The 25,277-nt window shown below is 42.3% G+C and overlaps 1 protein-coding gene and 1 long non-coding RNA gene across 5 annotated transcripts in view; one reads left to right on the forward strand and one right to left on the reverse strand.

Annotated features, from left to right (window-relative positions):
* RBM47 (RNA binding motif protein 47) overlaps nt 1–22,614 on the forward strand; it is a 158,763-nt gene extending 136,149 nt beyond the window's left edge. For 2 of the 4 annotated variants that reach the window (XM_042936534.1, XM_042936533.1), the window contains 4 exons: nt 11,927–13,083; nt 13,954–14,160; nt 17,067–17,263; nt 22,226–22,614. In XM_042936534.1, the coding sequence (XP_042792468.1) occupies nt 11,958–13,083; nt 13,954–14,160; nt 17,067–17,263; nt 22,226–22,465 (1,770 nt within the window). In that variant the 5' untranslated portion in view covers nt 11,927–11,957 and the 3' untranslated portion in view covers nt 22,466–22,614. Of the gene's footprint in view, nt 1–11,846; nt 13,084–13,953; nt 14,161–17,066; nt 17,264–22,225 lie in introns of those variants that run through there. The other 2 variants (XM_042936536.1, XM_042936535.1) reach the window with 2 other exon arrangements.
* LOC122218296 lies at nt 976–11,834 on the reverse strand. Its single transcript, XR_006201979.1, has 4 exons — nt 11,333–11,834; nt 4,704–4,815; nt 2,015–2,233; nt 976–1,201 (listed from the first exon to the last, which is right to left on the reverse strand). It is a non-coding gene; the product is annotated as an uncharacterized LOC122218296 (long non-coding RNA).
* Nucleotides 22,615–25,277: the final 2,663 nt, after the last annotated feature.

Consider the following 25,277-nt stretch of genomic DNA (forward strand, 5'->3'; position numbering starts at 1 on the left):
TTCTCTTTTAGTGCTGCTGTCTTCTTAGCATGTAAGTGAAATTCACTCTACAGCCACTTGTCCAGAAATACTACACATGCTGTAGAGCAGTGTCCTTCTCTGAAATCATCTCACTGCGCAAAATGATGGCAGTCAGTAGAGTGTCTGTGTCACAGAGATGCTCAATAAAATGGATTTTGATTTTTATGATTTTAATGAATTTGTTCAATTACAATATCATTGCATATGTATTATATTTGCAATAAGGCGATACATAATATATCAGTTCTAAGTGTAGGAGGATAAGGAGAGCTTCACTCTTGCAGAATTTCCCACTGTCTCTAAATATAATTAAACCAGATAAAGGCAGATTTTCAATCCTTGTCCACCCATTATAGCTAGTGACTCTTTGGGTGCTGTTTTGACCCATGGTCCTTGTTGCTTGTATACTTAATTAAGCCATTGTCGTAGCTTTGGCGCTCAATAAAATGCTGAAAGGACATATGTGACCTTCTAGGGTTGAATAATCTTATGTAGCCGCCCATCTTTGCTCTTGGTTTCACTCTGTCCTCTTTCCGATCTTTCCTCCTTCGTCTATCCTTGGTAGGCTAGGAACTGCAATGGCTATGCAGTAGTGACCACTATATCCCCAAGACCTAGCACAGCCTGGCATACAGCAAGCATCCAATCATAGTTTGGATGGATGAGTGAATGAATGAATGAATGAATGCATACGTAAATATTGCCTTTTGCCTAAGGGGTACAGATGTTGATTGTAGTACCAATGAATTGACTGTGTTCCAGAAGAACATTTTTAGTGATTGTTTATGTCTTAAAAAAAAAAAAAAACCACACCAAAACTCTGAATCTTATTTTTTTATGAAAATTTGCATTTTATTTTTATTTCTTAATATAATTTATTGTCAAATTGGCTAACATACAGTGTGTACAAAACTCTGAATCTTAAGCTTTCTACATTATGAAGGAAACCAGCAGTGACATTTCAGAAAGGCCCTCGTCTTAAAAACCAGAATGTCAGCAGTTTGCACGTGCCCATGTGGTAGAAAGGTCTGAATTTAAATGAGGTACTTCTAGAGCTTGGCAGATCCTCCGGTTGATTTCAAAGGTAGTGTTTCTGTGACCCAGACCCGTTGGTCTGCCTGTGATGACAAATCAGTTTGACAACAGAATCCGTCTGAGAGGGCTGTATGGTAGTAGTCGTCTGGTTTGAAAAATTAAATTGACAGAATTTCAAACATATTAAAATGAGTAGTTTGGTGTCAGAGATACACCGGACTTTTGAAAGGTGATGCCCATCTCTCAGTCTTGACAGCTGTGACAGTAAGAGCCAGATGAAGACGTCAAGCCCATGCTGGGAGTGGCGGGTATAAAATAACTTCTTTGGGGCACCTGATGGCTCAGTCAGTTAAGCAACTGACTTCGGCTCAGGTCATGATCTCACAGTTCGTGGGTTCGAGCCCTGCTTCGGGCTCTGTGCTGCCAGCTCAGAGCCTGGAGCCTGCTTCAGATTCTGTGTCTCCGTCTCTCTCTCTCTCTCTCTCTCTCTCTCTCTCTGCCCCTCCCCTGCTCGTTCTCTTTCTCTTCTGCCAAAAATAAATGTTGAAAAAAATAACAACTTCTCTTACTATTTAATTAATACCTGCCATGGGCAAGCATATAATCTGGTTATAGCTCTGGATAGTCAGACTCCATCAGTAATTCTCAACAGGGAGCAGTTCTGCATCCAGGAGACATTTTGGGTCATCACACATGGAGGGGATGGGCATCGAGTCGGTAGAGGTCAGGGGAACTATGACATCATCGTACAGCACACAGGACAGCGCCACGTGACAAAGAATTATCACATCCAAAAGGTCAATGGGGAACAAGGTTGAGAAATTCTGGATTAAATGATACCAAAGGTCCCTCTGCAGCTCAGAGTCTGGGATTTTATGAAATTAGATTATGTATGTTAAAGAAGTTTCTAAATTGCAAAACACTATATAAATTCAAGCTACTATTACATGGTACAAACCATTACTGCCTTCTTCCTTCTCTCTGTATCTTCTGGTAGCTCTTTCTGTCCCTTGCCAGATCCCTCAAAGGTTTGGATCAAAGGAGCCAAGATCATGGGTGAAACCAGAAGTCCCTTCTACCGCTTGTTTACAGGTTGGGAAAACATTAATCCAGGAGGCAGATGTGTGCCAAATTTGTGGGATTCATTTTTTTTTTTTTTCAGCATTGCCCCATCAACCTGTTTAGAAAAAAATATAAGTATATATAATGCTTATTTAAAGGAAACCAGATAACAGATTCTTAACAGGGATTGTGTGTTGCCAAACATCCATAGAAAACTCACCCACCCCCACCCCAACTGGGCGGGTGGCTTTACCCCTCTCATGGTGTACAGACAGCTTCCCTGGGAACCCACAGCAAAATGCCTCATTTTCAGCCATGTGTTGATAGAAATGCCTGGGAACAGTGAGTCTCTTGGCTTTGTATCTGTTTATCAGACACAATCATTCATTGAATGATGTGCTTTGCCATAACAAAATCTGTACAAGCATCAACACAGTTTAAGACCCTTGGTGAGTTAACATCGTCTCAGATTAGCCAGGAGCTGACAGAGGTATGGCCCAGAATATCACTATGCCACTGCCTCTTTATCCTTTTGGGATTTCACCTAAAGAGAGTCCTGGAAGGATTTTATGTGTTGCAAGAGCCATGCCTTCAAATAGCATGAGGTTGCTGGGGGAGATAGGAAAAAAAAAAAAAAAAAGAGTCAAGCTTCAATCTTCAGCTTATTGTTTGGGCCTCCAGGTAAATTCCAAGTATTCTGACTCCATTTTGTGTAGAGCTCCTTTACCACTTTCCAAGCTCTGAGGTAACAGCAATGTCCCAGTGCCAGAGGCCTGCCTGGTGGTGGGAGTATTCTCTGCTGTTTACTCTAATGGGTGGTGGTAACCTGGCCAGGGGCAGTAAGATAACCACTAGGCGTGAGGCCAAATCTTGGAAACTTTTTGCAGAAGCTGGCCTTTGATGTTTTTTCCCCCTTGATTTGTGGCGTTAAATGTCACTTAATCCTGGAACCCGTCCTCTGAAACGGGTGCTAGAACCATCTGAAATCTATGGACATGACATGGAACGGAGGTAATTGCCTCCTGTGACAGTGACACATTCATGATTTGAACTTCTATTTCTTTGACTCCAAAGTCTTCCCTCTTCCAGAGTCTTCTAGTTTGGTATGTATTTTACTATATTGTACCATTTATTATACCTGTGTGCTAGGCCATACCTAAGAAGTGACGATTAGTAAAGACAAAATTTTTCTGGTATAAATAAGGGACATCAAAACAGAAATCTTACCACAGAGATAGAATTGCCTCTTGGATAAATACATTCTAAAACCTTCCACTGACTTAAGTTCCTGCTGGTGCTGGAAGACACTACTTACCCCTGTATATTATCTTCAAATTGCAATGTGTCCTTTCAACGTTTTTTTTTTTTTTTTTTTTTTTTTATTTATTTTTGGGACAGAGAGAGACAGAGCATGAACGGGGGAGGGGCAGAGAGAGAGGGAGACACAGAATCGGAAACAGGCTCCAGGCTCCGAGCCATCAGCCCAGAGCCTGACGCGGGGCTCGAACTCACGGGCCGCGAGATCGTGACCTGGCTGAAGTCGGACGCTTAACCGACTGCGCCACCCAGGCGCCCCTGCAATGTGTCCTTTCATCTGCAAATAAAACTCTCCTGTGAATTCCACACTGCACATTAAATTTTTTTTTTTAACTTTTTTTTTTTTTTTTTTTTTTTTTTTTTGAGACAGGGAGAGACAGAGCATGAACGGGGGAGGGTCAGAGAGAGGGAGACACAGAATCCGAAACAGGCTCCAGGCTCTGAGCTGTCAGCACAGAGCCCGACGCGGGGCTCGAACTCACTGACCGCGAGATCACGACCTGAGCTGAAGTCGGCCGCTCAACCGACTGAGCCACCCAGGCGCCCCCACACTGCACATTAATCTCAAGTACCTGACATGCATGCACACACACACACACATGCACACATGCATCCCTACAGCTGTGAACCAAAGTTAACTGGTAGTTTGGATAATTCTAGATTATATTCATGCTGTCTTTAATCCTAGGTAAAGCCTGGTTGGCAAACTTTGGAAATTTTTCCCAGTACAGTGGTATTCCGTGCCCTCTAAAATGTCCCAGTTCAAAGTTAAAATCCTACTGAAAGATACTCTGAACCACTCCTAAGAAGAGATTTTAAATCCTGATTTAAGTCTGCTGTAGTCTGAGTTAGCCCTGAAATTTTATTTTACCCTGACACGCTCAAACTTGACCTAAAACACAGGCAACAAAAATTGCAGCTAATAGTTCAGAATAATAGCAGGATTTGAAAGTATGTTTTGCTCTGTTTTATATGCCAAACTGTGAATACATTTCAAAAATATTGCCACATTAGTAAGCTAGCAGTCTTTGGTGAAGCCATCTTTAATGTGTGCAAGGATGGTGTGGTGCTGGGGGGGTCCTGCCTCCGGGGACCTGGCATCCATGAGGATGACTGGACCTTTTGCATCCAGTGCAGCAAGTCTCTTCATGTTCCTTCTGGAAAAGCCTCTGCAAACTGCTATAGCCAAAGTTTAGGTGAAAAACAGGCTTACACTTGGATGCCCGAGCCATATCGCCAATGCAGAATCACACTGCCAGACAACTTACCTGCTAAGAATGGAATCTGGGAGACTCTGGTATACCAGTCCACGCCAGAACTCACAGGCTAGGCTTCTCATACTGACTGGTTTGAGGTTGGCTGGGATAACCTCTTGTTTCCCTGTAAACAAACGAATCCTACATAGGAGCAAGATTCTCACCTCAAGTTCAAATATCTTTTTTTTTTTTTTAACATTCAGATTTCTTCTAACATTTTTTGAGCACTTAGTGCTAGGTTCTGCACTAGGAGCTTTGTGTGGATTTCATGCACTCCTCACCACAGCCCTGCAATAAGGATCACTTACAGGCAGCTGTGGTACAGACTCTAAGCCAGACTATCAGGGTTCAAATACCAGCTCTGATGCTCACGAACTGAGAATCTACTTAATCTCTCTGGGCCTCAGTTTCCTTATCGGTAAGATGGAGATCCTAATAATATCCCATACAGACTTTGTGAGGACTGGAGTGAGTTAATACATACGTAGAGTTTAGCACACTGCCTGGTACATAATGGGCATTCAATAAACATTAGCTCTTATTGTCACCATTTTAAAGATGAGAATATTGAGGCTTTAGGAGGTTAAGTGGTCTTTCCCAGGGTTCACAACTAGTAAGCAGAGGAGCCAAGTTTTGGCCCTAGGTCTCTGACTCCAGAGACTGTGCATTTATTCAGTAAATCAAGACTATTCAATCTATTTTATTATTCTTTTAAATTTTGTAATGTTTATTCATTTTTTGAGAGAGAGAGAGAGCACGAACAGGGGAAGGGCAGAGAGAGAGGGAGACACAGAATCCAAAGCAGGCTCCAGGCTCTGAGCTTTCAGCCCAGAGCCCAATGAAGGGCTCGAATTCACAAACCACAAGATGGTGACCTGAACCAAAGTCAGACGCTTACCCGGCTGAGCCACTCAGGCACCCCTATCCAATCTACTTTAAACCTATCTTCTATTAAATGGATAATTGGGTGCCATTTATCCCAATATTTTGTTATTGTTTTATACTCACAGACAAGGTTCAACTTACGAAGTGTATTATTACTTATTGTGCCCACACCTCTACTACAAGAAGAATCTTGTCATTCAGAAGATAGTGTTTCTCACTACTCAGACACCCCTATCCCAAACACACACATGCATATATATACTCCCACCCTTCTAAAGAGTATTCTAAACTAATTTTTTAAAGAATAATAATGATGTGGCCGAGCTTTTAACTTGGGGAAGTATAGCCTTAATAGGAACAAGTTGTTAATATTAAGGTACAGCTCTTTTGAGGCAGTCTCTGGTCATTGAGCACGAATGCAGAATGCCTTCATTCTCAACTTTTTAGGATTTGAAGGACAATTCTCTAATTCCATTAACTATGAGGTAGGCTCCATGAAAATGAGGTCCACCATATCTGGCACATAGTAGGTGCTCAAAAAATATTTGTAGAATGAATGAATAAATGAGCACAAACACTTCTGTGTTGGTGTCTCTTAAGTTATTATTGTGCACATATTAAGTGTTAGAGGCTGAGCCAACTACCTTCACCAGATATCTCTTCTTTGGTCTCATACATTTGACCATGCACTTAAATGGCAAAGAATTTAGACTGAAGGGGGGAAAGATGGGTGAAGAAGACTGTCTTTAAAATATGTTAGAACTTGGGGCACATGGGTGGCTCAGGCAGTTAAGCGTCTGACTCTGGTTTCGGCTCAGGTTATGATCTCACGGTTTTGTGAGTGCAAGCCCCGCATCGGGCTCTGTGCTGGCAGCACGGAGCCTGCTTGGGATTCTCTCTCACCTTCTCTCTTTCTGTCCCTCCCCCACCTGTGCTGTCTCTCCCAAAATAAATAAATAAACTTAAAAAAAATAAAATAAAATGTTAGAACTTAAAAACTGGTCCTGAAATTAAGTCATTGTGCAGCATTGGAAACTGAGGAAAAAGTGACTATACTTAGCAATAGCAATCTATGCCACTTTGTCACATTGATGTTCTCTGCACATCTCCTAGAGCAGAGGCTGGCAAACTTTTTCTATACCAAGCCAGACAGTAAATATCTTAGGCTTTGCAGGCCATATATCTCTGAACTATTTGATTCTGCCATCGTACCACAAAAGCAACCATAGATAATTTTTTTTAAAGGGTAATGGTTGTGTTCTGATAAAACTTTTATTTACAAAAATAAATGGCAGGCTGTATTTGGCCTGTGGCCATAGTTTGAAATAGTTCAGTCTAAAGTTTGTCTAATTGTGGGGCACCTGGGTGGCTCAGTCGGTTAAGCGTCCAACTTCGGCTCAGGTCATGATCTCATGGTTTGTGAGTTCAAGCCCCACGTCCAGCTCTGTGCTGACAGCTCAGAGCCTGGAGCCTGCTTCAGATTCTGTGTCTCCCTCTCCCTCTGCCCCTCCCCTGCTCACTCTCTGACTCTCTCTGTCTTTCAATAATAAATAAACGTTAAAAGAAATTTTTTTTTAATTAAAAAAAATAAACTTTGTCTAATTGTAATAAGTTAGGTACTCTGTTACATTACTGACAGAAAGGTCATATTATTAGCTGTATGGTGCCCTTTTTAAAGGCATTAAATAAATCCTATATCTCTTTTGTATCTCTAAGCCTTTGGCCTTGAAAATTCATTGAGCAGCACACCATATAATTTATTTAACTCTCTAGTATATCAGACATGAAGATAAGGAGAATGGAGTTTATAAACCGTAAGATTTTCTTGAATGTGTTAAACCTACTCATTGTACCATTTTTTTTAATGGCCTCTAGTGTGAAATCCCAATTTTATGGATCTTATTTTTGTCCTTTTTGTATCTCTGAGTTTTCTTACTTTCCAGGGTTTTTTTTTTTTAATTGTGGTAAAATATACACAACAAAATTAGCCATTTTAACTATTTTTAAGTATACAGGTCAGCGGCATTAAGTACATTCATATTGTTGTGTAACCATCACATTCATCCATCTCCAGAACTCTCTCATCATCCCTAAATGAAATTCCCTAAACACTAACGCTCCATTTTCCCTGTCCCCATCTCCCAGCAACCATGACTCTTCTTTCTATCTCTATGAATTTGCCTATTCTAGGTACTTCATGTAAGTGTAATCATACAGTATTTGTCCTTTTGTATCTGGGTTCTTTTACTTCACCTAATGTCTTCCTGGTGCGTCCAAGTTGTAACATGTGTTAGAATTTCCTTCCTTTTTAAGGATGAATAGTATTCCACCCAGTATACATATCACATTTTGTTTGTCCTTTCATGCATCAATGGACATCTGAGTTGTTTCCACTTTTTGGCTACTGTGTGAATAATACTGTTGTGATCACTGGTGTACAAAGAGCTGTTTGAGTCCTTGTTTTCAGGTTTTTTGAGTATGTAACCAGTAGTGGAATTGGTGGATCATTTGAGAATTCTATGTTTAAGCTTCTGAGGAAGTACCATGCTGTTTCCCCAGTAGCTGCACCATTTCACATTCCTACTAGCAATGCTGAAGTGTTCCTATTTCTTCACATTCTTGCTAATGCTTATTTTGTGTTTTGTTTTATTTTTATAATAGCCATGCTAGTAAGCATGAAGTCGTATCTCACTGTGGTTCTCATTTGTTTTTATGTCAATGTTTGTAGTTAGTGTAAAAGACAGTTTATTTATTAGGTACTACATTAATCAATGTCTGGTGCAAATTAGATGTGTGTGTGTCTGTGTGTGTATGTGTGTTCAGATGCATTTATTCCTTTCCTACCTCCAAAATTATGTGAGATGGCTTCCAGTGTGTGTGTGTGTGTGTGTGTGTGTGTGTGTGTGTGTGTGTGTGTGTAGATGCATTTATTCCTTTCCTAGCTCCAAAATTATGTGAGATGGCTTCCTGTGTGTGTGTGTGTGTGTGTGTGTGTGTGTGTGTGTGTGTACAGATGCATTTATTCCTTTCCTACCTCCAAAATTATGTGAGATGGCTTCCTGTGTGTGTGTGTGTGTGTGTAGATGCATTTATTCCTTTCCTAGCTCCAAAATTATGTGAGATGGCTTCCAGAAACATGTAAACAAGAAGATGAATAATATAAATAGCTAAATTCATGACTTTGAGAATATAGAAGACTAAAAAAAATGAAACTATAGCCAAAATTAGATAAACCTGATACTAGACTAGACTTGGCTAGTATCTTAGACAATCACTAAAATCGAAGTGACAGACTTGATCCTGAACTTCCTAGTGGCCAAAGAAAAAAGGGAAAGAGGGCCAGTAACATAATTCAGTTCTTCCAGATGATCGAAGCTTACGAAAAAAGACTTTCCTTGGTTCGCAGATGTAAGAAATAAGCTATAACTTCTAAAAGAAGTGATTTTTTTAAAAAAAAGAAGTAATTATATTACTGACACCAGCAGATTTCAGACAGAAAGCAAACAAAAATTTTGATAAAATTAATGGAGTTGCACCTGGAAATGACTCCCATAGCCTGACCACTACAAGACTTTTCTTGGTGTAAAATCATAATTTCAGAGTACAATTAGGAAAACATGAAGTCAAGTCTGCATATCTCAGCAGAGCGATGAGGTCTCTTCCTTTGGATTTTAGTTAATATTTTATGTAGTACAACATGTAAGATTTTGAATTGCCACTTACATGTTATATATGTCCTGGGGTTTCCTTTTCAAAGGCCACAAATTATAAATACGTATGTATTTGTACAAATAGTTTCCTTAAGAATATATCCTTATGTTCCTTTTGGAAGGAAGGGAAGAGCTTCATGTTCAAATCTGATATTGAAATTTCTGTTTCAGTGTGAAACTACAGGAACGAATGTATCATTTTCAAGTTGATAACAAAAAAGACTTCATGATAAGTGGATATGTTGTCAAACCAGTCTTAAGCAATTAAAGGGCAAAAGAAATAAAAAATAAGAATAGAAGCCATATGAAACAGATGTTTTTAAAGAACTGAGAAAGTGTCAAAATTACCCTAAAATGGAAAGAATTGGTCTGAAGTTTTACCCAGAAGTTTGGATTAAAGACAACAATAACAATGGACATTTCTTGAACGTTTACAGTGTTCTAGGCACAATTCAAAGTGCTTTGCTTGTATTAACTCACATATTCCTCTAAACTTAGTACTAACCTCATTATTCCCATTTTATAAAAAGAGAAACTGAGGCATGGAGCAGCTAAGTATCCTTGCTCCAGTTCATACAACTAGAAAGTGTTAGAGCTGGGATTTACACACAGTCACCCAGTCTGTCTCCCGTGGCCACTCACTTACCCACTATGCTGTACTGCCCCTTGATGTTATGGCAGATGAGCCAATGAAGAAATGCTTTAGCTGGCCAGCAAATAAACACCTCATATTTCTGTTGTGTCCCTATAATTTCTTTTGATTTTTTTTTTCTTTAGAAGATCAAACTTACCTTAATTATTCTTGAAATTTCCCTTAATATTCTTGTATACAATTCCTATTGGTAAATTTTTTAAACTAAGGCTCCTGATTCCAGTTGAATGATGAAACCTTATGCAGCTATTAAAAATTTGTGTTTTTGCAAAGAGTGTTAAAAATGTGGAGGAGGGGCGCCTAGGTGGCTCAGTTGGTTAAGCATCTGACTGTGGATTTTGGCTCAGGTCATAGTCTCATGGTTCATGAGTTCAAGCCCTGAGTCGGGCTCTGCGCTGACAGCACAAAGCCTGCTTGGCTTTCTTTCTCTCCCTCTCTCTCTCTCTCTCTCTCTCTCTCTCTCTCTCTCTCCCCCTCCCCTGCTCGTGGTCTCTCTCTCTCTCTCTCTCAAAATAAATAAACTTTAAAAAAAAATGTGGGAGGAATGCTTATGAAGCAAAGCAGCGGTATGTAAATTTGTTGGAAGCCAAGTTCCACCCCCCACCCCCCACCCAAAATAAAACTATTAAAAAAAAAAAAAGATGGGAAAGTTCAATTGTGGCTATCATTGGGTAGGAATAATAGGATGATTTCAATTTACCCGAATACTTTTATAGCCCAAAAAATGAAATAAACTTCATTTTTTAAAAGGCCAAGCAGAACCGTTCTTTACAAAAGCACAGTACAAAGCTCCTAATGATAATCCTATTGTATAATTTGAAATCATCTCCACAGAGCCCTGTGCTGTATAGGTAAAGGTAGCATGGTTTAGATTTGCACTATCATATGTAGCTATTTAATTTTAATTAAAATGAAATAAAATTTAAAACTCAGTTCAACAGTTACACTAGCTCAGTAGCCAAAGTGGCTAGGGAACAGCTTTTCCATCCTCACAGAAAGTTCTATTGCACAGCACTGCTTCTGACGACAGAACCTGGAATCTGGAACTAAGCGACTTGGAATCAAGTCCTTCTAGGAGCTGACACTTGCTGTGTGAAATGGGCAATTTACTCAACCTCTCTGAGCCTATTTCCCCATAGACAAATTAGGAGTAATAATAATATCATTTTCCATGTAAGGAGATTAGGAAGGTCAAATAAGATAATGCATGTAACAGTTTTCCAAAAACTGCAGTGTGGCTTACCAGGTAGTAGCTGCTTCACAGACCAACACCCCCCCCCCCCCCCGCCCCGCCAAGTTTGAATGTAATCCAGCTCTTTGTGGACTGATTCCAAATCCTTTAATGGTTCCTACCAAGACTTTTGCCTAAATGACACCGTAAAATTCAGACTTACCAGCTCTTACCACAGTTCCTAGAACAAGTCCTTGGCAATGTGAATGTTCCATTTCTTTCTTGTAAAAAGCTTCAGATACACAGCTCTGTACCTATCTCTTATAATAACACCTCCTCAAAGTTTTCCTTAACGATGTAAGTACACTGCTCTACTTCTAAACGGAAAAGACTGTCTTAAAAAAAGAAAGCAAAGAGGCTTTGTCTACCAGATAAATGGGTTAAAATGCTATAACTAAAAGGAAATCAATCTGAGTCGACAGTGCAGGAATTGAGCAAAAGATGTTGCCATTTGCTGCAAGAAGATGAGGTTTTCACTAACAATTACAACAGTTTCTCTGTGCTTCAAAGCTGTTGGGGTACTGATTAAGCGGAAGTACTTGCTCATTCTGATTTTTTTTTTTTTCCCCGAGTCACTTCTGGTTTTTCCTGCAAAACAACCTGACTAATTTAGCTTCTTAGAGCTGCTGTATTTATTCCCCATCTAACCACCTGCTAGTGAAGCGTGGGTCTCGTGTGTCTTACAGGAATGAAGTAGGCAAGTTTTGGCTCAACGCGGTGCAGACTCCACACTCACCCTCCCTTCTGCCTCCCGCAGGTCTCCTCCAGCCGTGGATGCCTTTGACATTATGACCGCAGAGGATTCCACCGCAGCCATGAGCAGCGACTCGGCCGCCGCGTCCTCGGCCAAGGTGCCCGAGGGCGTGGCCGGCGCGCCCAACGAGGCGGCGCTGCTGGCGCTGATGGAGCGCACGGGCTACAGCATGGTGCAGGAGAACGGGCAGCGCAAGTACGGCGGCCCGCCGCCCGGCTGGGAGGGCCCGCACCCGCAGCGCGGCTGCGAGGTCTTCGTGGGCAAGATCCCGCGAGACGTGTACGAGGACGAGCTGGTGCCCGTGTTCGAGGCGGTGGGCCGCATCTACGAGCTGCGCCTCATGATGGACTTCGACGGCAAGAACCGCGGCTACGCCTTCGTCATGTACTGCCACAAGAACGAGGCCAAGCGCGCCGTGCGCGAGCTCAACAACTACGAGATCCGCCCGGGCCGCCTGCTCGGCGTGTGCTGCAGCGTGGACAACTGCCGCCTCTTCATCGGTGGCATCCCCAAGATGAAGAAGCGCGAGGAGATCCTGGAGGAGATCGCCAAGGTCACCGAGGGCGTGCTGGACGTGATCGTCTACGCCAGCGCGGCCGACAAGATGAAGAACCGCGGCTTCGCCTTCGTCGAGTACGAGAGCCACCGCGCGGCCGCCATGGCGCGCCGCAAGCTCATGCCCGGCCGCATCCAGCTGTGGGGCCACCAGATCGCCGTGGACTGGGCCGAGCCCGAGATCGACGTGGACGAGGACGTGATGGAGACCGTGAAGATCCTCTACGTGCGCAACCTCATGATCGAGACCACGGAGGACACCATCAAGAAGAGCTTCGGCCAGTTCAACCCGGGCTGCGTGGAGCGCGTCAAGAAGATCCGCGACTACGCCTTCGTGCACTTCGTCAGCCGGGAGGACGCCGTGCATGCCATGAACAACCTCAACGGCACTGAGCTGGAGGGCTCGTGCCTCGAGGTGACGCTGGCCAAGCCCGTGGACAAGGAGCAGTACTCCCGCTACCAGAAGGCGGCCAAGGGCGGCGGCGCGGCCGAGGCGGCGGTGCCGCAGCCCAGCTACGTGTACTCTTGCGACCCCTACACGCTGGCCTACTACGGCTACCCCTACAACGCGCTCATCGGGCCCAACAGAGACTACTTTGTGAAAGGTTAGTGGGGGCTGTACTGCTGGGGAGGCCCCCGACAGCCCTGTGGCCCTGGACAGAGTCAGGGGTGTTATGGCTGTAGTTTGCTGGGCTGGTAGACAGGCTCCTCCCCCCACCGACCCACCCTCTTTTGGGTGTCACTTCTGGGTGTTTTTGTTTTTGTTTTTTTGCTGGCACTTAAGAGTGTTCACTTCCACAGCATTTTGGGAAATGTGGGTCGTTCATGTGTATGGGGGCGAGCGGTGAAATCACAGGGGCATAGAGGCACTTCTTGCATACTACCTTTCCAGGGTCTCCCCAATTTGGGGCTAGTCCACCTGTCTCTAGTTTAAAAGCTCCTTGTGAAATTAAATCTCTAGGATGTTGGCACACGAAGGACAATGTGGTGGTGGTGGTGGTGACGTTTAAATTATTGGCTAGCATGTAATGAAACCAACCAAGCATTATACTGGGAAACCAATACCTAGGTTCTGGGTCCTGCTGTCATCAGATTAACTGGCTCTGTGACTTTAATCAGTCCCTTTCACCTCCCTAGGCCAGTTTTCTCACGCATAAAATGAGGAAGGTGAACTAGCAGATCCCCTTCCAGATCTGACTTCTTTCTATTCTATGAATGTTTTCCTGTATTAAGTTGCACTTGTAATCCTAGGAACTCATCGGCAAGTTCATCTCTTGTGTCGAGCAGGCATACTTTGGATGCAAATCTAGGATGGAGTAGCATGTTTGAAACATCTTGCCAGCTCATTGAAGAGCAAAGGTGTAACCACCTGCAACTTATGGCAAACAACTAAATGGCCAAGAACCTTGAGTTGAGATCTGCTTCCTGTACGGTCACTGTTGGTTGCTCATCATTTTTTTGTTTGTTATTATAAGCAGGCAGCGTAAGAGGCCGGGGTCGAGGTGCGGCTGGCAACAGAGCCCCAGGGCCCAGGGGTTCCTACCTCGGGGGATATTCGGCTGGCCGTGGTATATATAGCCGATATCATGAAGGGAAAGGAAAGCAGCAAGAAAAAGGATATGAACTTGTACCGAATTTGGAAATCTCTGCCGTCAATCCAGTTGCCATTAAACCTGGTACAGGTCAGTATGAACCAGAGATAGAATGCATCAGCCTAAACCCCCACCCTCTCTTTGAAGTGACTCCAGGCTTTCCTTGGGCTCTTTCATTGCACACGGGTTCCTTTTCTCATAGGCAGCCAGAGATTAGGCAAGAATGTGGCCTCCTGAGCCTTCTTAATGTGGGACTTAAGGGGATGGTCTAGCTCTGACCATGTTCAAATCAAACCTTATAGTAGTGGGTTTTTCAAATGGGTGCCACTTAGTCGCTAGGCTTATTCTCAGTCTGTGACCCAGTAGGCAGAGTTGGAGTGGTGGGGAGGGACAGAGGAAGAAAATGGAAGATTAGGAGATTCTTCTGTATCTTCTACCAGCTCAAACCATCTTTTTCTTACTCAGGCCTATTGCTCCACTAGCTGTCAAAAAGCCAGAGGATACAGCTTATTGCCAGTTCTGAGAGTTGGTGGGAAGGGTAGGAAATCCCCCTTCGGGAGCAAGAAACACAACTTGTCCCTTGTCATGGTTTTATAACCAACCAGAATACCTGGGAACAAGGCAGTGGTGAAAGTTTTTGCAGCTGCTAATTTCCTGGATTCTCATTTCCAGCATTCATCTCCCCCTCTTGCTGGATCAATAGATTGCAGGTAGGGACACTCAAGTAATTCAAGCCAGAGACCTTGAACTTTGCTTTCACCTCCAGGCCCTACAAACCACTCTGCCAGTGTTATTAGTGCCCATTGGTCATCTGGCATGAGTCAGATCTTTCTGATCCTCACTTCTAAGGAATTCCATTGTGAGAGCATCATAGCACCAACTCCCTATTAGCACACACCACACAAATATCCACACATAAGGAAAATTCATTCGTGGAGAGTCAGAGCCATCCTCCTCCAGCTCTCTTCCTGGCTTCGTGGAGGGTAGACTGAAGAGCGCTTTGAGAGAATCCTCACCTTGAAGTCCAGCTCCTCTTGATTTTCTTCTGGTTGAGGACTGTACCTTCCACCCCCTAGCTAAAAGAGAGTCAACGAATCTGCATTTGGGGCATAGGTTTGCACTGCCACATAGGGCTTAGAACGCATTTTCCCAGCAGAGCTTCCTTTTGAAATAGTCCAGGGATAATTTTTTTGCCTAGGAAAAAAATGTTGCAGATTCCGCAGTCAAATGACTCCTTAGTCTGGGTTTCCTTACAAATGCCATTGACACTATAAGCAATGTAAAACTGATCCCATAGCTCTCTGTAATGCCATAAAACAGAGCCTGGATACGATAGTTGTCACTTCTACTTGTTGGAAACTGGACTCCTGTTGGCAAGTGGCTACAGCTTAAGATTTAACTGGAGAAATGAACTCTTAAACCAATTTTAAGCGTATAGTCGTGTCCTACAGCCTGAGGTAGAAATTCCTGTGAGCGGACAGCCTAAACAATCCAGAATTACTTAGTACAACCCCAGTGTAGCTTAAACTCATAATCACCTCTGGTCCCCATCTTCTGGGCTCTCTTTCTGATTCATCCAGAAAATGGGAACTTTATATTTTAGGAGAAGCATCAGGGCAATGGTGGAGTATCTGGCCATAAGACCATATGATTGAAAGATTTCATTAAGGTTTTAGATGTATTATATTGAAAGGCCACACTGTTGTTTAGCCTGCAATCATTTGTCTCTGTACCTTATTTCAGATCAGTTTGCGTTAGAGTAAATATGCTTACAGTTGTAGGAAAAACATAAATGAAAGCATACTTTGTGTATGTATTTTATATTCTTGCTTACCCTTCAACACACACACACACACACACACACACACACCACATACTTACACAAACTCCCCCAAAACCAGGGCTAATATTTTTTCCTTCTTACTTCTCTTTATCATACATTGGCATTCAGTAACTGCTGTCTGTTTGAACCCCTGCTTAAAATAGAGTCCTTTGGACTTTCCTCACAGAAACACATCTTCGAAGTGCTCATCATAAAAGCAATCACTCACTGCTTCACTACTATGAGCAGACATTAGCAAATGAGGGAATTTGCCATTTTTTTATTATGTGTTTTTCCTTGAATCAGTAATGCCGAAATCTGAAATAACAGAGTGAAGTGTACACAGACCTCTGAGTTCTCAGAAGGAAACCCTCTCCAGCGCCTGCTTCTTAAAATGTGTAAATGAGGGGTGCCTGTGTGGCTCAGTCGGTTACGCGTCTGACTCTTGATTTCGGTTCAGGTCACTATCTCACATCATGGTTTGTAAATACAAGCCCCACATTGGGCCCTGCGCTGACAGTAAGGAGCCTCTTTGGTATTCCTTTCTTGCTCGCTGTCTCTGCCCTCCTCCCCTGCTCATTCTTTCTCTCTCTCTCTCTCTTTCGCGCGCGCACTCATTCCCTCTCTGTCTGTCTGTCTCTCTCTCTCTCTCTCTCTCTCTCTCTCTCAAAATAAATAAATTTAGAAAAAAATTTTTTTAAAAATGTGCAAGTGAAAGGGTGGCGAGTCTGGTAATGAGTGAGGTGAGTGACGACCAACAGGCTCACTCTCCCACGCTGGAGGGCCTCTGATCTCACGTCTCGCCTTGAACCTGCTGTCTCAGTCAGAAGGCCCTTTCCTTTGCTGGACATTAAGAGTAAGATTCAAAATGAGATTTCTCTGTAGAAACGGTAGGAAAAATGTTGGTGCGGAACCCAACTCTGGACTCCCCTTGCGTGAGCATCTGTTGGGAGACCCCTCCGTACACACGTGGATCCTTTTGCAAGATGAACAGGGGGCCTGCCTGCCAGCAACCCTTTCTTCCTCTTGGGTAGCACCTTGTTACCTGTACTGAGAGACAACATTAATTAGCAGGGGAGGCCCGTGACCACTAAACTTGGTTTTGAAAAATACCAAGAAAGTGACACCTCTTTCTCGGGACTTTCAAGCCGTGTGCATTTCCTTTCTCTTACAGTGGCCATCCCTGCCATTGGGGCCCAGTATTCCGTATTTCAGGCCGCCCCAGCCCCTAAAATAATTGAAGATGGCAAAATCCACACAATGGAGCACATGATCAGCCCCATCGCGGTGCAGCCAGACCCAGCCAGTGCCGCAGCTGCTGCCGCCGCCGCCGCCGTCATTCCTGCTGTGTCAACGCCGCCACCTTTCCAGGTATAGCCCTTGCTGTGGTCATTGTCATTTGTGTGTGAGGCCTCTGTTAATCACAGATTCACTGACGATTCAGCAGGAGAGTTTGCTGTGTGCCGAGCTCTCCGATGAAGTATGGGATTGGGTAAAGAAAAAATGTTTACTGTAAATCATGACAGGACGGAAAAGTTTGAAAGAATAATTATACTACCCTAATATTATCACTGTATTAAAGATGGGAGGCATGGTGCAGAAATGACACGTGTAATTCTTCACTGTGTCATAATATTGTGCATACAATATTGTGCATATAATATTGTGCATTCAATATTACGATGCTGGATAATTTTTAATTCATGTTCTTACTGTTAAGGGGCTGACTTGCAAAGTCCAGGGAGATCGCTCACATTTTCACTTGCCAAATTGCAGTTCAGTGATGATTTTTTAAGTTCTCTCCCCCTGCCCTTCCCCCCATAGCCCCCCTTCTGCTGGGTATGAATATTTACACCTGTGTATCCACACACAGGTGTGTAAGTGTGTGTGCATGGAGAGAGAAATATCTGTGGAGGGGCACCTGGGTGGCTCAGTCGGTTAAGTGTCTGACTCTTGATTTTAGCTCAGGTCATGATCTGGTTCATGGGTTCAAGCCCTGCATTGGGTTCCTCGCTGGCAGCGTGGAGCCTGCTTGGGATATTCTCTCTGTCTCTGTCTCTCTGTCTCAAAATAAATAAATAAACTTAAAAAATATGTATCTGTAGAAATGTAGATATATAATAATTTTACAGGGGCACCTGGGTGGCTCAGTCAGTTAAGCGTCTGACTTCGGCTCAGGTCACAATCTTGCAGTTCATGAGTTCAAGCCCCAATTCGGGCTCTGTGCTGACAGCTCAGAGCCTGGAGCCTGCTTTGGATTCTGTCTCCCTCTGTCTCTGCCCCTCCCACTCATTCTCTGTCTCTCTCTCAAAAATAAATTAAAATATTTTTTAAAATAATAATAAAAAAATAAAACTTTGCAAAATCCACCCTTAATCCTCTTCTCCAACCTGATCCAGCTCTCCCCATTCCTCCTCCCTGTCCTGTCTTCCTGTTTCAGCCTCCTTCCCCACCTTTGCTCATAGCTTCTCTTCTCTGTGGTCTTTTCAGCCCCGAGTCTTCTGTAGAATCTTTCCCAACCACCTAGGCTTGGAAATCATCTCTCCTGTGTTTCTCATTACCCACATTGTTACTTGGCATATGACTGCCAGTATGTTCTGTCTCCCCAACTGATGAAGCTCCTCTAGACCATGAGCTACATCTTACATTTCTTTTTATCTTCAGTGCATAGCACTTAGGGAATACCTATAGGTGATAATGTCATTCATCCAAAACAATAACAACAAAAACATCGTGTTAAAGCTACTTTTTGTGAGGCAGTGAATCTCAAATACCTTATCATTCCACAAGCACATATACTCAGACCTAGGGTCTCTTACCTAACTGGATAAGAATTATCCAGGGAGTATGTTTAAAAAGCAGATTCTTAGGAACGCCCGGGTCACTCAGTCGGTTAAGCATCCGACTCTTGGTTTTGGCTCAAGTCGTGATCTCATAGTTCATGGGAGTAAGCCCTGCATCAGGCTCAGTGCTGTGAGTGCAAGATTCTCTGCTTGGGATTCTCTCTCTCCCTCTTTCCCTGCTCCTCCCCTGCTCAGGAGTGTGTGCAAACTCTCTCTCGTGCTCCAAACAAATAAATAAACTTAAAAACAAAAAACAGATTTCTTAGACTCAAACCCCGGAAGATACCCAATGAGCAGAACTGGGCTGGGGTTCTAGAATCCGTGTTTTGTATAGGCTCCTCAGCAATGCTGAAATAGAGCCATGCTTGTGAGCCACTGCACTATGGTGCTATATATTTATTTGCTTTTGCCCTCCCTGTGCACCATTCTGGGCTGTGTTATTCAGAAAGGGTCACTCCAGCTGAAATTTATTCATTTACCAATGTATCATCAAGTAGTCCTCTAGTCTGGACTAACTAAAGCCAAGAAAAGGAATAGGTTGTAAATGACTCATACTGTAAGATGGTAGCTAAATGTAGCTACTTTTTGTGAACTCACTATAAATATCTAGAGTAACCTACAAACGACACTTAGTGGAATTCTGGTCATTTCTAATTTCTCGTTACTAAGAAACTCGTGAACTTTTGTCCTTGGTGCATAGTGTCCCAAATTCCAGTTCTTGGACTCACGCTCTAGATCACAGGCTGTTTCTGTCTTTTATCGGTCTGCACTGAATGTCGCCATCAGGGTCTTTGTTCAAAGTCTTTGCTTGTGACTTGGTTCAGTGTACAGTTGTTATCCGTTGATCCCAGGGCAGATTTTTTCCTTCCTTCAACATATCGTGCAAATTGCTTGTAGCTACTTACTTGTGAACCCCAGGAATGACTTCTTTGAGTGTGTGTGCTTGTGCTTCTTGGTGCTCACCCACTGATCTAGGTACTCGGGGACCTCCCTCTGAGTTCATTGACCTGGGTTCTCAAAATGTTCAGCTCTCTGCCTCGCCCGTATTCTCTGCCAAGTTGCAGCAGAGGAAGGAGCGTTTTAAGCACTACCGATTGGTGAATAGAACACCTTTCTGAGTGGAGCCACACTAGAAATCAGTTCCCAGCATTAGTTCCAAAACCTTCCTGTGGAACACTTTCATTCATACTCCTCTGTCTTGCACGTGCTCAGGGATGTTCCTGTTTAGCCATTTTATATCCTAAATTTCATATAGCCTTTATAAGTAATTTAAAAAAATGTTTGCTGGCATAGATAGTCACTTTTTCAAATTTATTTCTCAAAGTGTCCCCAGTCTTCAGAAATCTTTGGGATAAGTAGAACAAGGATAACCGTTCCTCTTGATGGGGCCTTTTCCTCTCTTTCCCCATCCCCAACATCCGCTGCTCACCCCAGCCACACCCAGGTGTTGGGGACTGGACGGTAGTACATGAAAAGGTCTCTCTCGGATTTCTCCCTCCCTGCAGTTGTGTCCCTTTGTCACTAAATAAACGTCCATACGTTTGTAAAAACTTGCTTCTGTCTTGCTGCAAACCACAGGCTTCCCAGTTCTGAAGTTTCTGTCTGTGGTTATGAAGCAATGCCAGTGAGGTAGTCATTGTTAACATGTTGTAGGAGACCAGATAATACAGGGCTAAAAGTGCTGGCTCCAGAGTCCTACATTCCATTGCTTAAAAGCTGTGTCACCTTGTGCAAGTCATTTAACACATCCTCTCTGTATAGTCACAGTACCGGCTTCGTTGGTGGTTGTGACGATTCCATAACATCATACAAATAAGGTACTTAGAATAGTGCCTAGCGTACCGTAGTCTCTCAGTTATTATTATCATTGGTATAATTATCATTTTGGTTACAGTTGACAAAATGGCTCTCAGATGGTGAATTTCCTTTGAACATAATTTTGCGACTCTCATTTGGAGATTTTGTAAAGGAAAGATAACTAATTCCCTTATGGAAATCCAGGAAGAGAGAATTTTTAAAATAGAATCTGCCATTTCATCTCTCCTGAATTGTTTATTTTGAAGATGCACTAAACCATACAGGCCATAGCAGCATTGACTCCAGGACGTTCTCAGGAACATAAGGGGCACTAGATATTTCATTAAATGTGTGTTTTATTTGGCCACAAATCCCCTTCTCCATAAAGCATCTCGCAGAACTAGCTTGATAGCAAACCCTTTGGGAAATACTGAACCACAGTCTTCACTCTCTACCCCTGTCTGTCGTGAAAATAGTGTGTTACACTTCCAAGTAGAGAGGAGCGGGTAGTAGGGACTTTTATAGAGCTAGTGGTGGCATCGGCAGTGAGGCGGCTTTAGTTAGCTTGCCTTTCCCCACTTCTTCCTGTGGAAACTCCTCCTTATCATTCAGAACCCAGCTCAAGTGTCTCTACTTCTGGGATGCCTTCTCCAACTTCCCAAGTTCCTCAGTTCCTTGTCTAAGCCTCCACAATCATTTGGATACAGTTGGCCCTTGAACAACATAAAGGTTGGGTCTGCCAACCCCCCACGCAGTTGCAAATCCATAATTGGCTCTTGATTCCGCAAAATCACAACTACTAGCAGGCTACTGCTTGACCAGAAGGCTTACTGATAACATAAACATATGTGTCAGTAAAACACATATTGTGTATGTTATATGTATTATGTTCTGTATTCTCACAATAAAGTAAGCTAAAGAAAAGAAAATATTATTAAGAAAATCATAGGGACGAGAAAATGCATTTACAGTACTGTGCTGAATATATTGGAAAAAATCCACATATAAGTGGACCCACTCAGTTCAAACCCATGTCGTTCAAGGGTCTACTGTATATATAGTGGTGTCATATCTTAGGTTGAAACCATCAGTAGCATTTGCTGAAAATTGTAGAGGGTTGCAGTTTGTTTTTTTTTTTAGATCACAGCTTAAAAAGCTGCCCCTTCGGAGATCTATATACTTGGTTCCATAACGTTGTCACAGTCTGTTTTCCTCTCTGTTTTTGAAGCATCTTGTTCCTTCGGTTAAATTAGAGTTGAAGCAGCTGGTATATACTTTAGGGAAAATATTTTTAATTACAATGAGATCATCTGAGCAAAGGGTAGATTACTCAACTCCCTTTGCTAGCCTGCTCATGCTGATTGAGAGGAATGGCAGGTAGAAGATTCCAGACTATTTAACTTGTAGCTCTACGGTTCTGTCACTTTGACCAGTGGAATTTGGATGCGCCTGGAGGATGAATTTCCAGCTTACCTTGATGGCTCTTTCCACCTTCCCTTACAGCAGTTATGTGCTTTACCCCTCTGCCCCCCTCCCCCAACCCCACCCTGAGAATGAAAACCTTCGCTTTTACCTCCTCCTACCCCCGACCCCCCGGGAACTGAAAGAACAAACGGAGCCTTGGAAGGAATGGGTGACTAAATGGAACAGGCACCTACGCGCAATGAGGATCCTTTCTGTCTCTCCTCCTCAGGGCCGCCCGATAACTCCAGTGTATACAGTGGCTCCAAACGTTCAGAGAATTCCCACTGCGGGGATCTACGGGGCCAGTTACGTTCCGTTTGCTGCTCCAGCCACGGCCACGATCGCCACACTACAGAAGAATGCAGCTGCCGCTGCCGCCGTCTATGGAGGATATGCGGGCTACATACCTCAGGCCTTCCCCGCCGCTGCTATCCAGGTGCCCATCCACGACGTCTACCAGACATACTGACACTGGTGAGGAGAGTGGAGACAGACCACGAACTACCCCTGAAGGAACACTTTACTATTTATGAAGAAAGAACGTGCAGGATTAGCACACCTATGAAAGTGAAGAATGTTATCAAATGTCATACTGAAATATTTTATATTCATGATGAAGTTTTCACTAGTTTTTTTTTAAGACTGTTTGCAATTTAGCAGCCTGTGTTCATACATTTCTAAGAGACTTGCAATGGTTCGTGCCTTAATACCATCTCTGAAAAATTTGTACGCTGTAGTACATTTGTATAGAGGTTTTTGTTTTTTGTATTTTTAAGGATATATTTTCAGTATGAAGGTTATTTTCTTAACTTCTGCACTCCAGAGATTTCTATTTTGTAGTACCTTCAATAATATATCAACTATATATTGAAAAGCACACTTGAGCAGCTAGGGAACTATTTTGAAAAATATATTCAATATTTAAAGACACAAACAATAGTGCTTTAAAATACTACATAAAATGTTATTTTAAAAGTTATACTGGAAAGTGCAATTTTAAAGTGAGTAAAATCTCTATTTTAGCTGGCATTAAGGGTTGACGGTGTTACCATCTGTTCTCTATGACAGTTCTTTTTTTTTTTTTTTTTTTTTTTAAGGAATTAAACACTCGATTTCTCCTTAAGCCCATGTTGAAAAGACTTGTCACATATCTGAGTCCAAACACTGGAAAGCTCTCACCTGCCACCATCACCCTGGACCCTGTTCATTCTCCATTTGTCTTTCCCTCCCCACACCCCTACTCCTCCCTTCCTCCTTTCCCCAGCCCCACCTGTGAGTCTGGCAAGTCTAGGGCAAAATGAATTACTCTGAAAGAGAGAACATTGATGGCTTTTATACTTCTTCCTGGGTTTTTGTCGGGGGTGGGGGGTGTTTTGTTGTGGGTTTTTTTGTTCTGTTTTGGTTGGGAAGGTGTTTTCAATAGCAGAGTATGCATAAGCACAAGGTTTTCATAGTTTCCATAAGACATCTTTGCATAGCTATTTAATTGTCTTCTATAAAACCTTAATTCTTTTTCTAATGCTTTTATTTTATTCATTTTTTGAAGTATGAGTTTGTAGAGACAGTGAATGTCATTGTAGACAAGGCCCCCAAAGACTCTAGTCACAGAAAGTTAATGCTTCTAGTTGCTTTTATCATGTTTCAATGCGAGACGTCTTGGGCGGCAAGGGTGTTAGAAATATGTTTATTGAGCAGGGCTTTCCTCCGTAGCTGCGCACATGGCAGGTGTACTGAATGGGGACCTACACACCCAGGAGGAGGAGGAGAGACCTGGAGGAGTTAAAAGATAGTTTGTAAATAATCTCCTAATGCTGGCTTTTAGTTGTTTCATGTTGCAGAAGTTCATGGTGTATAGTTTAATGCAAAATGAAACCATTTTATTTCAATGTTATTAAAAATTGTTGTTTTATTAGGAAGTAAATGTATTGTTGCAGTGTTGTGCCTGTTTCAAGGCTTGTGTTTATCAGAGTGAATGTAAAATACAGTAAAATGTTAAGATTGTCATCTGCTTTAGGAAATACATCAACTTGGAACTTTTTTTAAAGGCTCCATCAAGGAATTGAGGTGTGCAATAGGTAGCAAGTACACAGTTGTGTTTTTATGTCACATTAGAGATCGGTAAAATCTTTCCACTCAGTTTTTGCTGATGGCTGAATTCGTATTTATGGATTAATAATAAGATCACGCCTTTAGCAACTATTGTAGTTTTGTTTTCAGTTTTAAATTAAGACATTCCCAAATGCCTCTTTTCCCCCTCATTTTAGGGTGGGATGAATTTTTTATATATAAGCAATATTTATTTAACTATTCTGTAAAATTATTGAGTGCCTGCAAAGGCCTTTAAACATTTCTAACATTTATTTCCCACCATTCTTGAATGACATAAATAATTGTGCAATGTTCCTGATGATGTACCCAGCAAGCTGCATCCAAACTCAAATCTGTTGGAATGAGTAATCCAACAAAATGCAATTTGGATCAGATCCTCATCCCTTGACTTTGTGTGAAAGAAGTACTGTCCTTCCAATGAAGAACTGTCACAGAGGTTCACTGGATGAGACTCTGACCCAGCGGTCTTACTGTATTTTACATATGCCTGTAAATTATTTGAAAAAAAAAAAAAAAAAAAAAGTAATAAGAAAAGAAAAAAAATTGATATCTTAACATTGCAACTACCAAACTACCTTAAAAACAAATGTTGGTGAGCCTCCTATCTGGTCTGTCTGTTTCTGTTTCAAAACCATTTCAGATACACTACTGAGGTAAGTTTATAACTTGAAATGTGAACTTTTTTTTTTTTTAGGGTTAAGAACAAACTATATAAATGTTTAAAAAAAAAAAGCTTTAGTGTTCTCTGTTTCAAACATGCTAGCAATTTAGTTTTTATCTTTAGTTGCTTTGTATTTGAAAAGCTTTTAAATTTATTTAGATCTTGCTCCATATACAATACATTCTTAGGATGTATGTAGTAAATAAAGCTTTCTTTAAAGCAATTTCCAGGCCTTATTTTAAATTGTGTTTTCTTTATACTGATTTTTTCCTAACAAAATTAGAAAGAGCTTTACAGTGTAGAAGGAAGCAATTGGTTTAGTATTTTGAGCTGGAGAAACTGACAAGTTACTGTCCTGTCTTTGCCTTGGAATTACCATCAAAGATGGGTTACATAGTAAAAATTGTGAATTATCAATATTTTCAAACTTGGGCTTAGATGATTGAAGGTTAAGCACCCAAATTCTGCTCAACATCTAGACTGGAATAGGATTTGGCAACGCCTGTCACTG

This window comes from Panthera leo, chromosome B1, assembly GCF_018350215.1.
Source record: "Panthera leo isolate Ple1 chromosome B1, P.leo_Ple1_pat1.1, whole genome shotgun sequence".
NCBI classification, from domain to species: domain Eukaryota; kingdom Metazoa; phylum Chordata; class Mammalia; order Carnivora; family Felidae; genus Panthera; species Panthera leo.